The 17,339-nt window shown below is 46.6% G+C and overlaps 1 protein-coding gene across 1 annotated transcript in view; it reads left to right on the plus strand.

Moving 5' to 3' along the window:
* The window catches only part of TIE1 (tyrosine kinase with immunoglobulin like and EGF like domains 1), a 177,877-nt gene that overhangs the window by 51,553 nt on the left and 108,985 nt on the right, over positions 1-17,339 (plus strand). The window contains exons 3-5 of the mRNA XM_069227791.1: positions 5,664-5,774; positions 13,627-13,782; positions 15,935-16,066. Of these exons, the coding sequence (XP_069083892.1) occupies positions 5,664-5,774; positions 13,627-13,782; positions 15,935-16,066 (399 nt within the window). The remainder of the gene's footprint in view (positions 1-5,663; positions 5,775-13,626; positions 13,783-15,934; positions 16,067-17,339) is intronic.

Here is a 17,339-nt window from a genome sequence, read left to right on the forward strand (position 1 = left end):
AGGTGTGCGGGCGCCTGCCCCTGGCACGTGCTGACACGCTGCACTAGTCCCTGGAGCAGGGGATGGTTTGTTAGTGATAGGTGTGGAGGCGCCTGCCCCTGGCACGTGCTGACACGCTGCACTAGTCCCTGGTGCAGGGGATGGTTTGTTAGTGATAGGTGTGCGGGCGCCTGCCCCTGGCACGTGCTGACACGCTGCACTAGTCCCTGGTGCAGGGGATGGTTTGTTAGTGATACGTGTGCAAGCTCCTGCCCCTGGCACGTGCTGACACGCTGCACTAGTCCCTGGTGCAGAGGATGGTTGTGGTAAGTTCTGCAGTGCAGTTAGTTCGGGTGCACTAAGCCCAGGTCGCAAGTAGTCAGTTTATTTGACCTAGGATTAGTTGGCGACCTAGTCTTCATTTCTTTATGCAGCTGATGGCCCAATCAGTAAATACGCAGTACATTCCGAGGCTGTCCCAGAAACCCCTTACCTCATTAGCATGCATAGAGCAGGAGGGATTCGAGGTCTGCCTGTGACTGCCTGCAGATGCAGAGACGGAGGCCCGTGAGGGACACCACCCTCCATCTATACATTCGCATTCCCTGAATAAAAGCAAGTGATTGGTTCTGCTCTTTATAATGAAAGATGGCACCTGGGGATGACATCAGGGGGAACATTCACTGGTTTCCTGGACCACTGTGTGCCCCCCTGTGGCCACCGTTAACAACTGCAATGCGCCTCCTTCCTCTGAGGTGTGATCTTTCACTAGTTTTGTGCAAGAACCTTTGACTGGTCAGTACTAGACACGCCTCTGCCTATGAAGTGTGTTTTTTCACTAGTTCCGTGCATGGGCCTTAGACTGGTCAGTGCTAGATACGCCTCCCGCCTCTGAGGTGTGATTTTTCACTACTTTTGTGCATGGGCTTTAGACTGGTCAGTACCAGATACGCCTCTTGTCTCTGAAGTGTGTTTTTTCACTAGTTTCCTGCACAGGCCTGGTCAGTGCTAGATACGCATCTGACCTTTGAGGAGTGATTTTTTACTAGTTTCTTGCACGGGCCTGATCAGTGCTAGATACGTCTCTCACCTTTGAGGAGTGATTTTTCACTAGTTTCGTGCATGGATGGGCCTTAGACTGGTAAGCACCAGACACGTATCCGCCTCTGGGGTGTGATTTTTAACTAGTTGTGTGCATGGACCCTAGACTGGCCAGTACTAGACACGCTTCCGCCTATGAAGTGTGCTTTTTCACTAGTTTCCTGCACAGGCCTGGTCAGTGCTAGATACGTCTCTCACCTTTGAGGAGTGATTTTTCACTAGTTTCGTGCATGGATGGGCCTTAGACTGGTAAGCACCAGACACGTATCCGCCTCTGGGGTGTGATTTTTAACTAGTTGTGTGCATGGACCCTAGACTGGCCAGTACTAGACACGCTTCCGCCTATGAAGTGTGCTTTTTCACTAGTTTCCTGCACAGGCCTGGTCAGTGCTAGATACGTCTCTCACCTTTGAGGAGTGATTATTCACTAGTTTCTTGCATGGGCCCTAGACTGGCCAGTACTAGAGATGCCTGTCGCGTCTGATGTGCGTTTTTTCACCCGCTTCGTGCTTGGCCCCTAGACTGGTCAGTGCCAGGCACGTCTCCCGCCTCTGGGGTGGGCACACACACAGCATCACGTGCTGGGAAAGCGCTTGTTTTCGCAGTGAGCTTTCCTTGTCCCCCCCCTGTGCCTCTTAGCTATTTATCTCACTCGAGGCTCTCAGGTCTGGCCACAGGCCAGGAAAGGTTTGTTGCGGGAAGTGAGATAGGGCGGAGGAAAGCCGAGTGTGAGAACGGGAAGGAGACGAGAGGTGGGAGAGGGGCGACGAGAGAAGGGCACAGGGGGCTGAGCAGACCCAGGACTTCCCAGGGTCTGCCCTGGAGCCTCAGATCACGGAGTTAATTCCAGTGCTTAATTTGGAAATAAAAACGTGACCTCCTCTTAAACACGGCTGCTGCAATTAAATGTGTGAACACTGAATACTGAGGCAGCGTAATCCTGAAGTCATCTCGGGCCTCTTCAATCCATTTACAGCCACTCCCTGCCCCTTCAGCTCACTTTTGCAGCTTTTTACTTTCTCCCTTTGTGACGATTTTTCGTAGGATAAGCGCCGGCCGAAATAGGTGTCGGTGCTCCTTACCGGAAACAACAAGCACGAATTAAGCACTGGTTCATAGCGCTGCTACCCCTAGCTCTTTCAGGTAAGTACCATTAGTGTTTATCACAATACCATGCATGCACGTAATAATGCCAGGACAAAGTTTGTGGGTATAATATGTCGCAATTTATTGATTTCACAGGTAGGGTTAGCTTACGGGCGATCCCGGTGTCGGAGATGAGTTTATTAATATTGGCCGACACCCACCCTGAGAAAGCTAGAGCTGTTACGTCTGGTGTTCTCTGCACCAACATGTTTAGCATCTTACAGCTCGTTCCTTTATCGTGGTTTACCACTTTATTAGTTTGTCATGCTCCTGACAAGTCAGAGCGAGACCCAGGCCAGTCTCCACAGTTGCTCAGGATTCCAACTGTCCCTTGCGGGATTAAGGAGCGCCGTCGCGTCATCCCAGGCCCCGCCGTAAAGGCTCCCAGGGCCCTGAGGAATACCTTTGGCTCCAGGAATCACCATCTGGAGGCCTTTAAACCAATTTTTAAGCTTTAGGATCGCCCTGTAACTCCGCCAAGCCCCGGGGATGGCATCTCGCGATACCCGGGGCCCCCCCAACCTGTGCTCCCTCTTTTTTTTTTTTTTTTTTAATGCTACTCACAACCTGCTCGCTCCAGAGCGTCTCTGATATTTATTAGAAAAATATCTGCGTCTACGTCTGACAGGTGTATCCCATCTGCCTCAAAATTAACGCTCAGGCGTCTATTCAACAGGGTATGTCTGACGAAACCAAATCCGTGCCGATTTGCAAATTTTTCTATCGACCGGTTGATTCTCCTCCTGGACCTTTCAATCGCGGCAGGAGACCTGGCTCCTTGCCACGCCTCCCTCAGGATAATCTCAGACCAAATTAATTCGCCGCCCTCCATCAGGGTGGCAAGGCTGGCCAGGCCCTGTGATATGGCCTGTAGCAGCGGGCCCCTCCCACAAGAAGTGAGGTCGTTCCTGCCCAGGTGGATTACTAGAATGTCCGGCTTAAACCCTTTCTCCCTCACCATCTAGCGGACTCTAGCTTCCAGCATGGCCCATTTCATTCCCGGGGTTCCCATCCAGGCAAGTTTGATGTTTTTTAAACCGTGCTTCCAGTCACTCTCTCTGGCCCGGTTTCCTGCTCTGTCCACCAATGCGTGGCCCATCACCCAGATTGTCTTAGTTCCTAGACGGACAAGAAGGTAGGCGTTACCACGACATTTATACAGTGCGTGCTTTACCTCGCACGCGGCATGCCCTCCATAATAAATGCGACCGGTGCGGGCGCATGGGGGGGAGGGAAGACCTTTTTTATACGGAGTGTGCTTTACCTCGCACGCGGCATTCCCTCCGTAACACATGCGACCGGCTTAGAACCGGCAATAACAATATTTTCAGCGTTGCTTGCACATGGGACTAGGTGGGTGGGGCGGTTTTATGGATGGGTTGTTACTATGCTGCTACGCGTCCAGCGCGCCTACTAACTCCTTCTTACCTACTGCAGGGGTCAAACCCCCTGATTCCCCTTAATTCTTCCGACTCCCCTCGAGTTCAGAAAAGCACTGCACGCCCGTACAAACGATTTTATTAAACTTTCATCTCACCACCGGCCATCCCATTAATATTACATTGTGCATCTCACCACCTCCCTGCCCCTTATTTCTCGTGGTGGGGCACGCGGAGGGCGATTCTTTCACGACCAGCGTGCGTGCCCACCGGCCATCATGTTAATAATACATTGTGCATCCTGCTGTATTCATACCCCCCCCCCCCAATTCTTCAGACTCACCTTGTTCTGCTTCCGTCTTGCCGCCGAACTTCCGATTTCGGAGGCACTCTCAGCTGGCTTGCACACTTCGACGCCGTGACCCCAAAGAGGCCCAGCCTTGCCCGGTCTCTCCTTAAGAGACCTTCCGGCCTCACTCCTCCCTTCTAACACCTAAGTGGCCATAAACCAGCTGGGGCCCACCCTCTCTAATACGGAGGCCTCTCCGGACCACCTTTTGGGCAGGCAGGGGAGCGACGCTAGAAAGCTGTCCCCCTTATCGTCGCACTGCGTGCGACGGGGCCAGCCACATTCACCCCCACCTGAAGACTGATTGTACCAGTGCTGGCACATAATCTTTTGTCTTGGGCCCCACCAAAACTACTGAGAGCAACGGGGGCAGGGTTGGGCAGGTTTCCTACCTCTGGGGTCAGATGGATAATTAACTAACAAGGCGTAGTCCACCCAGTACATGTTAACACATTCATGGTTGTCTCTTTCACAGTGTTAAGGGTAATAGGATATATAATTTCACCCGTAAGGTTATTTTTCACATTAGTAATTGCACCAGTCGCATCAAGGGTGAGGTTGTGAGAAGTGGATCTGCTCTGCGAGTTATTATGTGCATCGTCTGAATTATAATAAGGATTGCAGTCCTAACCATAACTTGCCAATTTTAGAGCTTTCCCATTTTAATTTGCAACCATAACTACACTTACCCAGCATTTCTTAAGTGAATGTCTAATGTTTTTAAACATATATGAATGTGCTATAACCAAAGCCTAACCATAACTTCACTTTAACCTTTGTTTTCCCACTGAACACACACACATATATATATATATATATATATATATATATATATATATATATATATATATACACACACCCAGACCACCGCACAAGAGGCTCCTCAACACCGGAACTTGCTTGGTCGGTACAGAGTTAGACCTCACTTTTCATACATGAAACATTTTTAAATGCTAATAACATTGACATTGTTTGATAAATCTGCATGACATTGGAGGTGGCTTAGCGAGAGTGGCTAAGGTTCTCCATGCCAATTGTTGAGAAGATCTTTGCAAGGAAAACATTAAAGGGAGAGAGTTAAAAAAAACATTGATTTGTCATTTAAGTTCCCATAGTAAATTTTGCGGTCCACTTCAGTAAAAACCTCTGAAAGGATTTACGCCAAACTGCGTATCAAATTAGAACTACTGTAGAAAAATTTGCTTCTGTTTGATTTGGTGTAAATTTGTAGTTTTTGAGACATTAGCAATTGAAAAATGTATTGGCCAATCATCGAAGACTTAATATTTAGAGCTATTTCTGTGGTTTAAACTTGCAAGCTAGAAAATCGTGAAACACTATCAATCACAATTGAGTTTTTTGGAATTTGAGTAAATGAAAATTTGCTGGACATTCGTTAGGTTTATAAAGAAATCTTTATTCATGTTCATCAAACTCCATTTATTGTAAAGTCCCCTATCGTGCTCTACGCATGTAGTGTCATCCTGGGCTCCTCATCAGGAGTATAAGTACTGATAGGGAGAACTTTTTCTTGCTACAAACAGGATTCACGTTGATGGTGAAGCAGCCGCAGGCTTCACGCAGGGCCTCCTTGACTTCTCCATTCCAGGACTCTGGTCTTCTGCAACATTTACAAATCCATTCACCAGTACCATGAGTGATGTTACATTCATCAGATGTTTCTAATCCTCTCCTTCTCTTCTCTTCAGCCAACCTGTCGCCTGTGAAAGTGACAGTGACGGTTAATGTGAACGAGACAGCGGTCCTGTCTGCCAAAATCAGGAACCACAAGAGCATGGACGTCATGTGGAAATCAAACGGTAAGGACTGACCAATCACCCTGCATAGATCGTAGCGCATGTAAGCACCGACCGATCACCCTGCCCAGACCTTAGCGCATGTAAGCACCGACCAATCACCCTGCACAGATCTTAGCGTATGTAACACCAAACAATCAGTCTTCTCAGACCTTAGCACATGTAAGGGCCGACCAATCACCCTGCGAAGACCTTAGCACATGCAAGGACTGACCAATCAGCCTGCGCAGACCTTAGTGCATGTAGGGACCGACCAATCAGCCTTAGTAGACCTTATCACATGTAAGGACCGAGCAAACAGCCTGTGCACACTTTAGCGCATGTAAGGACCGACCAATCACCCTGCGCAGACCTTAGCGCATGTAAGGATCAACCAATCACCCTGCGCAAGCCTTAGCACATGTAAGGATCGAACAATCACCCTGTGCAGATTGCATCACATGTAAGAACCGACCAATCACACTGTACAGACTGCATCACATGTAAGAACCGACCAATCACCCATGTGCAGACCGCAGCGCACAACGTGTCCCAGAAGCATCCGCAGTAGTCAGTGGGGCCTGGACAACAATGACCATCTATTAAAAATCCATCTGTCTTTCAATTTTCTGCTTTTTGTCTACCACTTCATGTCGTTGCATTCCTTTCAGGGATAGTCTTTCATAAATAGTCTATTTCTCTTTTCTTGAAGCTTTATCTATGGTTTTATTACAGCACTGAGCACTGACAGTTCATACAAGCGTCATTTGAAGCGCATGTGCAGATTTGACATTTGAGCAACTAGTAAGTCAAAGAAAGCATCACCAGGTAGGTTAGTGATACGTTGGCCGTGCAGAGGACGTGAACATCATTTCTCTGCGTAAGGACACAGGGTTCAGCAGCAAGAGAGTTCCCACTGGCACGGCACCATATAAGATGCAGCTTGAGGGGAGGGTTGAAGAACATCAGCAATATATACCTGGTATATCAATGGCTCCACTATTCAGCAGCAGCATTTTCTTGCGTTAGTAAGTAGTCGCCAAGACATTGCCATATGTCACAGCGTCAGGACGAGGAAGGTTGAAGTGAAGCACAAATTTTGCTTGTGGAGTTGCGGTGTGTCATACTACGCAGCCAGTCTGGGTCAACGGACATCGCTTGCTGCCACAATGTATGGCAATTTCGTGCCTAGCTAACAGAAGCGCCATAGCAGCAAATCTGCGGACCCCTTGAGGAACATCGGCAACGTATCCCAAAAGGGCCAGTAATGGGTCAGGATCTAAAGGTATCCAATCATCATGGGTAGCTGTGTGAATATTAACCACCGGTAAGTGCCAATAAGGCTGCAATTTCATGTGGGAGACGTCAGCGTCGCGGGCTTTGCATTTAGGGCAATTGGAGAACCCGGATTGATCAAGTTTGGCCAATGTGCTAGGTGATGTGTAAACGCGACGCAGCAATTTGTAGTATATAAATTTATGTCTATGATTGGGAGATACAGGTTTAGTTTGAGTGCAGCAAAAGAGCCATGTTTTATCTTTAGTGGTCGGCCTAGTTCACGTTCCCATATCTCCCCGAGCCTGGTGTCATGAGAGGTGATACGGTTTGGACATTAAGGGGGTCATTCTGACCCCGGCGGCGGAAGCCGCCGGTCTGGCTGGGACCGCCAGAATACCGCTGCGCGGTCAAAAGACCACCGTGGGTATTCTGGCTTTCCCGCTGGGCTGGCGGGCGACCGCCAGAAGGCCGCCCGCCAGCCCAGCGGGAAACCCCTTCCCACGAGGAAGCCGGCTCCGAATGGAGCCGGCGGAGTGGGAGGAGTGCGACGGGTGCAGTTGCACCCGTCGCGATTTTCAGTGTCTGCAAGGCAGACACTGAAAATCTTAGTGGGGCCCTGTTATGGGGGCCCCTGCAGTGCCCATGCCAGTGGCATGGGCACTGCAGGGGCCCCCAGGGGCCCCACGACACCCCTTACCGCCATCCTGTTCCTGGCGGTCACGACCGCCAGGAACAGGATGGCGGTAATGGGGTCGGAATCCCCATGGCGGCGCAGCAAGCTGCGCCGCCATGGAGGATTCCCCAGGGCAGCGGAAAACCGGCGGTCCACCGCCGGTTTTCCGTTTCTGACCGCGGCTGTACCGCCGCGGTCAGAATGCCCATGGGAGCACCGCCAGCCTGTTGGCGGTGCTCCCGCGGTCGTTGGCCCTGGCGGTTTTTACCGCCAGGGTCAGAATGACCCCCTAAGCTCCTACCCTCAAAAGTCTGTTTCTTGACATAAGCAAGACTGATTTTTTTTGTCAGCAAAATTTTTCAGTGTTCCACATTTTTCGCCCTTTCTGATGTTTTCAAGTTTTGTCGTTTTTCACTGCTCAGGTTTTTCTCTTAGCGTTTTCGCGACAAAATCTTCATACTAGTGAAAACTGGCCACTCACGCTACTTGCATGCTATCATTGTGTTTGTCCAAGTTTGGGTTTGGCTGAGCTTTTCTATGCTCAATGACAATGAAGAGAAGAACACAAACTGTTCTCTGTTGAATGTAAGAAAGAGTATTTATGAAATAAAGGATGATGATCGTATGCCTTTGCCCCAAAACAAAAATATAAAGGTTTTCTTAGAACAGAGCCCAAAGACCTTTTTGGGGTGGTGGGTGCTTTATAAATGCTGCCACTCACGCGCGGAGAAAGGGATAGCCGAACTCTGAAGTCTATTTTCTGATAATATTAGGATTGCTCATTTAGATCATAATATTATACTTCCATGAAATTATTGATTGGGGGCACTTCTTTTACTGGTGTGGATCCAGAAACGTCCAAAGGCAAAATGGTCACGCAACTAGACCAGAGACCTCAAGTCTCACTCATCATGAGTGAGACTTACTCATTTATGATCAGGTCTAGTGTTCACTCCAGACGCTTAATCTCATTCACTCCTGGTGAGAAGGGCTGGAACCAAAACTCAAATGTGACTGCAATCATACCTCTGTGTGCTCAGAACAGCTCCTAGCATTCAAATATTTCCCCAACCTGGGGGAAGCCCTCCGACGTGCAGGCGCTCTGCACAGAGCAAACATATGTGCAACATTATTTCATTTCCAAATGTAAACCTGATAACTTTGCTCATCATTCATTCAGTGTGATTTAATGCGTGTGTCTTTTTTGTGAGGTTTTGTATTGATTTATCAATTTAACATTTATTTTTTAGCATCATTTTTGAAATTGAAATTGATTTGCTTGTAAAAGGCACAGTTGCCTATGCTGTCTTGGAGCTAATAACTACATCACTGAGTAGAGAACGAACCAACAAGATTTGCAAGTACCTGTGAATACTTCGGACTGTAGAATACCCAGGTTTTAAGCTGTTTCCTAAAGCTGCATAGATTAGATTGACCTCTTAGATATTCAGGTAGGTAATTCCAGATATGTGCAGTACAATAGACAAAACTCCTTCCTCCACAAGTCTTCCTTTTGAATTTAACAACCTATTAGAGTTGGTTGTGCGTAAAGTTTGAGCAGGACTATACCAAATAAGATATCTCTTCAGGTATGCTGGACCATCTCCATAGGGAGTTTTATGTGCCAAACACAGGGCCTTAAACCTGACTCTTTTCTCCACTGGGAGCCAATGCAACCCTTGTAATGTATCAGACACTAGCATGAATTTAGGAATTTTCTTTAAAAGTCAAGCTGCTGCATTCTGAAAATATTGAATTTTTTTCAGAGGGCATTGAATAATGCTTAGATATAATGGATTACAGTAGTCCAGCCTTGATAACACCAAGACCGTAACCACTGACTTCTGGAGTTCATATGGGATGAAGGGGAGAATTTTTCTGATCTTACGCAACAGAAAAAAACAAGAAGAAGTACTTTTATTAATCTGTGCTGTAAAAGACAAAGAAGAATAAAAGATTGTACCCAAATTCCTTACCAATGATTTGGGGAATGGGAGGAGAACCCACGGTCAGGGGCCACCAAGATTGGTCCCAGGATATAGAAACTTTGCCTAACAGAAGAACCTTGGTCTTAAGACTGTTATTGTTCATCCATTGTTCAATGGCTCCCATTCAGCCATTGAAGTGACCAGACTTTTCATCAACATCCTCCGAGATAGACACCACAATCTATGTGTCATCTGCATATGCTACTGGAGCAAATCCAAAAGCTCGAATTATTCTGGTAATGGGGGCCACATAAATATTAAACAAAGTAGGGCTCAGTGACGAGCCCTGGGGGGCCCCACATGGCAAAGTAAAGGTCTTAGAGACCAGTTGTCCCAGGGCAACTGACTGTTCTCTGTGTGCAATAAAACAGCGGAGCAGATTTTGTGCTGAGTCTCCTATTCCAATCTCTACAAGGTGATCCAACAGGACCTCATGGCTAACGGTGTCAAAGGCTGCTGTGGTAACCTCATTGTCAAAGTTCATATGACATCACTTCCTGTAATGACATTGAATTGCTAATTCTCAGTTTTAAGGACTTTTAAAAAATGAGCACACTGCACTAGACTTCATTATCTATCAATTGAGACTTAGGCCTTGAGTTAGACATAGGCATTGGTGGCCAGCATGAAACCATACCACCGTCTCACCATCCACCCTGTCACAGCCACCCTCAGTAATTGCTCATTATATGGACACCTGGACCTTACAGGAATTGTGGCAGGCTGGACATCAGCAAGGGGTTATAGGCATTGCCATACTGGAGTCCCTGCTGTGCCTGTCTCCCCTGCAGGACCCTAAAGCGGAAGGTGCTTTGGAAATGTTTAGGATTATCTTCCCTGAGGTGCACAAGCCCACTCCAACATGGTGATTGGCAATGCTAATGAGTCTGAATTATAATGAAAGTGCCTCTTCAGTCATTTATGGGTTTAGGCACTCAATCATCATATGTGCTCTTTATACCTGCATCCATTCATCCACCCACTGACTCATCCCTGCATTCATCCACTTATACAACCACAATAAAAAACTCAAGCTCGACAGTGTATGCTTGGTAGGCATTTGCATACAATAACAAATAAAATTAAACATAAACCTGGATGCCATCTTGCAATGGTATCGCACGAAGTTATTTTGGTTTTAAAGTTACAACATGGCTGCCACATTTAGAACCAAACACGTTGGCCATCTTGGAATGGTAAAACAATGATACATTATGGACAATTCCATTCCTTGGTGGTTGCCTGATTTAGAAACAGTAGCCACATAGAATGGAATGTGTTGTGGTGCTGATGAAGTGAGTGGCAAGCAGACGGCCTGTTAGTGCTGACTGGGAAGCTGCAGTATACTCTGAAAAATATAAAAGAATAGAATGAAGGAAAGGGATCTATAAAAATATAAAAAGGAATGCCTGCCCTGGAACTGAAGTGGACTTGATTTCAGGCAGAGGTACATGTAATCAGACAAATGCTGTCACTCACAAGGGTAAGGCAGCCAACGGCTGACGTGGGCTGACCCATTGCCTCTTGCTGTTTGCTATCAGGGATGAAAGCAGAGTGTAAATGATGCTACATAGACCAACGGCAGAAAAGGTGTGACCCAAAGCCCCACTTTATTTGTTTATTTATTTTTTATATTTTTTTATTACAAGATCCTGGCAGACAAGTCAGGCCTTCCAAAGAGGATCAAGCAATAACTATGACAGTGCAAAACCTCTGCTCCCGGGGTTTCTCAAAGAAGTTAATTAGAACCACAATCTTTATGTGCAAAGGTTTTTTCTGAGATCTAAAGCAATAAAATACACGTATGCAGGTTGTAACACAGTGCAATGACAATCCACCCTTAAAGTATATTGGCCTTACTTTTAACAATGATGTTTCTGTATAAATAATTCAGGCCTAGTGCCTTTATTATAACTTTTTATAATAATGATATCAGACCTTTGGCATCTGACATAATTTTTCTCAGTATACCAAACAGGCCCATAGCCTTGAGTGTTGGCTTGCCACAATGACTAACTCAGGCATTGTTTTGAGCATAAGCCTTCCCATGATGCAACCAACATGCATACTTTAACAGAATTACAAATCTGTTTAAATTACATTCATCAGAACAATATAACCCCCCCTAAGAAGGCCTAATAAGGATTATCATAGTGCAAATCACCCATCCCCAGTTTGTTTGAGCGGGTCTCCAAATACCAAACCCCTTGCCTACTATGGTAACCCCTGAGATTCTATGTAAGAAAATGCTTTCCCAAAGGTTTTTGCAAGATGTTATAGCAACCCACATGTAAAATTATGTTGCCTTTAACACATTCTTTTCACAGCAAGTAAGACAGGCCTACTGGCTTTGTCATACTTTTTCACAATAAATAGCATGATAGCAATCCACTGGTAAAGGTCTATTGGCTTAAAAAAATTATTTTCAAAATAAATAATCTAGCCCTACTTCATTTGCCAGAACTTTTCAAAATAACATTCGGCCACAGAGGCTCAAAATACTGGGTAGAGCAGCTGCTTGTGGAACACTACTATTGGTCCAGGGCGCACCGATTGTGGGCAGGGATGTGCAGTCTGCAGGGAAAGGAGTGGACATGATGGATTCTTTTGGTAAGAATATTGGTGTGCCGAAGAATGGCGTACTAGCTGGAAAGTGAGCGTCAACAGCATAACTGTTTTGGAATTCTTTCCAGTGATGGCGGCGTCTGTGCGGAACACTCCTGCCCAATCAGAGGATGGTACTTTTCAAATGGCAACGCGGTATTGATTTGTGTTCTGACGCATGAGCACTGGGTATTCAGCATGGCCTGGAGTGTGAAGTCTCAAATGCCTTTTCTTGATCCACGTATTCAAGACCCTGTGGACGGGCTGCACTGGGAGACAAGTATGGGCAGGGTTGCCAGGAGACGTCCAATAGCCAGCTACCGTTCCTTCCTTTGACCATATCCAGTGCTTCCACCCTATTTCGCTAGGTTCGCACTATACAAATACCACATACATACATACATACACAGCTGCAGGGTAGAAATGCGAGGGCCCTCCAGTTGGCCCACAGATCCCTAGACCGTGCCACAAATACTCTTTAGAAACAGCAGAGCTTGCAGAAGGGACATGAACCAGAAGGGGCGATGGGCAACGAGGGATGAGGTAGAGGCATTCACTAAAGACATAAACGGGCATGTAATGGTTCCATCTTGCATATAAGGAAAGTGGCAGGGATTGCAATCTATGGAAAATGTGTAGGAGCTATGAGCCAAGAAAGTTGAAGTTAAGGAGGGTTTTGTGAGGAAGACACTAGAAGAACGTTCAAGGTGGAAGAGGATAAACAGAAGAAAGACAATTGAAGCGACAGTGGTTGTTGGTGGTGGTTTCGTAACTAGTCTCTCCTCTGTGTGAGCTGCAGTTTGAAGCTTTCCTATGCATGTGAGTGTTTGCGCTTATGTCTTTTGGAGCATTTGAGACCTTGGAGATATCTCAGAAGTGGTGTTGGTGGTGCTCTGAAAATGCTTCAAGGCTGCAGGAAGGGGATCCTCAGAGAACAAAGCACATTAATTAGGATTGGACAGTGACAGAAGGGCATAGTTTAGGCTAGTAGGGAACCGGTGTACTTAGGGAGCTGAAGAGTGGGTGCTCTCATAGGGTGTGATATTCCTGAGCGGGAGGGAGGTTCGGCTGCATATTCTTCAGCCAGACTTTTGTAGCCTTCTTTATGATCTATGTGCACTGAATCTGATAAAATGAAAGTTTGGATTCATGTCCCTTGAATTGTAAAACTTTTGGGGGTTGATGCATAGAAGACTAATATACCTGAAAGCTAGGATTTTCATTCAAGGTGGTGGATGTTCCATAGAAAAACCAAGAGGCTTGAGATAGACTTGCTTGTTACCCACACTGATTGAATTGTGTCATCACTTCTCTTGTGTCTTCTTTGCGCTAGGCACCTTCTACCAGACCACATACAAGGCCGATGTGGTTGATGGCTTGACAACGCTACGAATCCCCCTGGTGAGCCCTAGTCAAGCAGGAGTCTACAGTGCCGGGTTCATGGGCGAGAGCCCCATGGTCAGCGCCTTCTTCAGGCTCATTGTGCGAGGTAGGAAGACAAAGGAGGGCTTCAGAGCCCTGGGAGGGGAGGGAGTCTTACAGGTCTTCTTTGACAACACCTGGACTCGTGCTGTGGTATCATACTTGAATGGAGCTGCAAGATGCAGATCCCTGTAGAGGCATGACAAGATATTGTAGTGGGCACATGCTTCATGGGAGATGCACATGGGCATTATTGATGGTCTATCGGTGCGTCTTTTCCATGTCAGTGATGCCCTGTGCAGCCAAATTCAGCTTTAAGAATCCAGGCTGGAGACGGTCAACATCTCCAACACAAAATACCTGCGGACGATTCTCCTCCTTTCAACCTTTTCAAGTCAGGCCACCTTTTACTCATCTAAGTTTAGCCCTAACATTGTTTCCCAGATAACGCCCTCAAAATGAGTAAGGGCCATCAGCACCCATCCCAACCACCACCATCCAATCATTCTAGCTCACCCACTTCTGTCAAAACCAACTAAAAGACAGCAGTCAATTTCCCCAGTTACCCAACCTGGGGGCCACAAATCTCGAACACAGTCATCGGAGGGTCCATCATCATCAACCTACCCGCCTGCACTCAGGTCATCCCATACGCAACCTGCCCAGACACATCCATCAGAAGCACCTTTCAGCCGACAACCCGTTGATCAATTATCTTCACTCCAAACATGTCCAATTCAAACCCCTTTACTCTCCGACCTCCATCTGAACTACCTCAAGGAAAGGAACCTCCAGCCCCATCACCTCAACTGAAGGCAACAATCTGGACCCTACACCTCAGCAACCTTCAGAATGCCATGGATGGAAGGAAGCACGAAGGCAGCGCAGTGCGTTAAAAGATAACGTATCTGGGGCCCCCGCCTGAGCGTAATGCGGGGGTATAAAAAATCCAAAGCGCTGGCCTACATTTGACCAAAATGCCTTTATTATATCTCACAGTTTGCAAAGGTTGATTCCATTGCTACAGCACTCCAGTATTGTAAGAATAATTGGCCATTTACGCCAACTTGAAATTGTTAAAACATTTTCTTTCAATATTTGTTTAGACTGTTAGACTTGATGAAGCAGAATTGTTGTGCAAAACACTTATTGGCTGCCAGTTAAGGAAGTGTTGTGATTTTATGACATATGGAACCAAATGAAAAAAAAATAGCAATGGTTGTCATGAAAAGGAGACAATAACTTCTGTGTTAAGCATCACTCTTTGAATAGTCCTCTCTTTGCTATTCTTGAATTTGTAGTGACCTTCATTACTTTATAATATTCCTGCACATTACAAACCACAAACCGCTTCTGTAACAAGTAGATTTGGATAGTACCTGAGTGAGGCGGGTGGTAGAAGTGCGGGACCTCCTTGTTCCTTGGAAGCAACCTTTATTCCTTTCCCAAACCATACCAGTCATAGGCATCTCCAACACATAAGATTCCACCCAACCACCTTTGCCAAAACAGTTATGTTTCAATAATCTCCCACTCACTTTTAGTGCAGGAACCTCTTATCCTTTAACCACTCATTGATCCCCCCTAGACCAGATACCTTCTGTCCAACCACCTCCAACCCAATCACCTCCATGGAGACAAGCGGAGGGCCAGCAAATCACCTCCAACACATCCAACTCCAAACAAATTACCTGAGGAACAGCCACTTCCAGCCCAACAAATCCAGTTGAGTTTTAATCTATTTCTTCCACAACCCACCTCTCACTCAACCAACTTCTACTGACCGACAAGTAGGTGAGACACTTCCAGACAGCCATCTAACTATGAGATGCAGCACAACAAGCTGCTTTCACATTCAGCAAGCCCAACACTAGCACAAGCACCTTCAGCCCAGTTACCTCGGGCCATCAATCAATCAATCAATCAATCAGGGATTTGTAAAGCGCACAACTCACCCGTGAGGGTCTCAAGACAACACAACAACACCTGGCCCATTTATACCCAGAGCAAACACAACCACCTCTGTCCCAGCTACTCACAGCTCAAAGCACTTCTGGTCAAGACACAGTTAGATAAACCACCACTAATTCAACAACCCCAAAAGCGACAATAGCTGAATCATTCACCTGCTCCACGTTTTTCAACTGAGGAAGAGTTTCTCCCATAATTGGTTCCTGTCTCTTGGCATTCTCCCACATCTTCACCCTCTCTTCCACCAGGGTGTGCTGCAAAGAAGTGGGGCTCCAAGTGTGAGAAGGAATGTCCCGACTGTCTGAATGGTGGCATCTGCCACGACATCACTGGCGAGTGCGTCTGTCCACCTGGCTTCATGGGAACACGCTGCGAGAAAGGTGGGTGCGAGACACCACGGGTAAGGAACGCCTCCAGTCTTGATTAGAATTAGAATTTACTGCAAGAATGGTGGGTGCGAGGCGCCATGGGAATAGATGTCTCCAGCCTTCATTGGAGGCTGGCAGAACTCACAGAATTTCTCTGCACAGAATACCGCAGAATTACATTAAAACTGCACAAGATTCCACAGAGTTCTGCCAACGGGTGGAAAATGGGCATGTTTTGCTGCATTTGCTGCAACTTAGCACCAGTAGCGCAAGCAGCACTGAAAGATCAGTGCGAACAGCACCAGGCGGTGCACCAGAGACATCAAGGTTGGAGATTTGGAGGTGTAGATGTCTGCAGTTTAGGTCAAGGTCACAGGGTGAGAGTTGAAGGTGTAGATGCCTGCAGTTTAGATCATAGTCACAGGCTTAGATTTAGAGGTGTACATGTCTGCAGTTTACACCATGGTCACAGGCTGAGATTAAGAGGTGTAGATGTCTGCAGTTTACACCATGGTCACAGGCTGAGATTAAGAGGTGTAGATGTCTGCAGTTTACACCATGGTCACAGGCTTAGATTTAGAGGTGTAGATGTCTGCAGTTTAGGTCAAGGTCACAGGGTGAGAGTTGAAGGTGTAGATGCCTGCAGTTTAGATCATAGTCACAGGTTTAGATTTAGAGGTGTACATGTCTGAAGTTTACATCCTGGTCACAGGCTGAGATTAAGAGGTGTAGATGTCTGCAGTTCACATCATGGTCAAAGGCTTAGATTTGGAGGTGTAGATGTCTGCAGTTCACATCATGGTCACAGGCTTAGATTTGAAGGTGTAGATGTCTGCAGTTCACATCATGGTCACAGGCTGAGATTTAGAGGTGTAGATGTCTGCAGTTCACATCATAGTCACAGGCTGAGATTTAGAGGTGTAGATGTCTGCAGTTCACATCATAGTCACAGGCTGAGAGTTGAAGGTATACAAATCTGCAGTTTAGATCAAGGTCACGGGCTGAAATTGAAGGTGTAGATGTCAGCAGTCTAAATCAAGGTCACAATGTGCGATTTAAAGGTGTAGATGTCTGCAGTTTAGTTCCAGGTACCAGGATGAGGTTTGAAAGGGTACAAATCTGCACTTTAGTTCAAGGTCAGAGATTTGAAGGTGTTCATATCTGCAGTTTACACCATGGTCACAGGCTGAGATTAAGAGGTGTAGATGTCTGCAGTTTACATCATGGTCACAGGCTGAGATTAAGAGGTGTAGATGTCTGCAGTTTACATCATGGTCACAGGCTT

Source organism: Pleurodeles waltl, chromosome 4_1 (assembly GCF_031143425.1).
Source record: "Pleurodeles waltl isolate 20211129_DDA chromosome 4_1, aPleWal1.hap1.20221129, whole genome shotgun sequence".
In the NCBI taxonomy this organism is placed as follows: Eukaryota; Metazoa; Chordata; class Amphibia; order Caudata; family Salamandridae; genus Pleurodeles; species Pleurodeles waltl.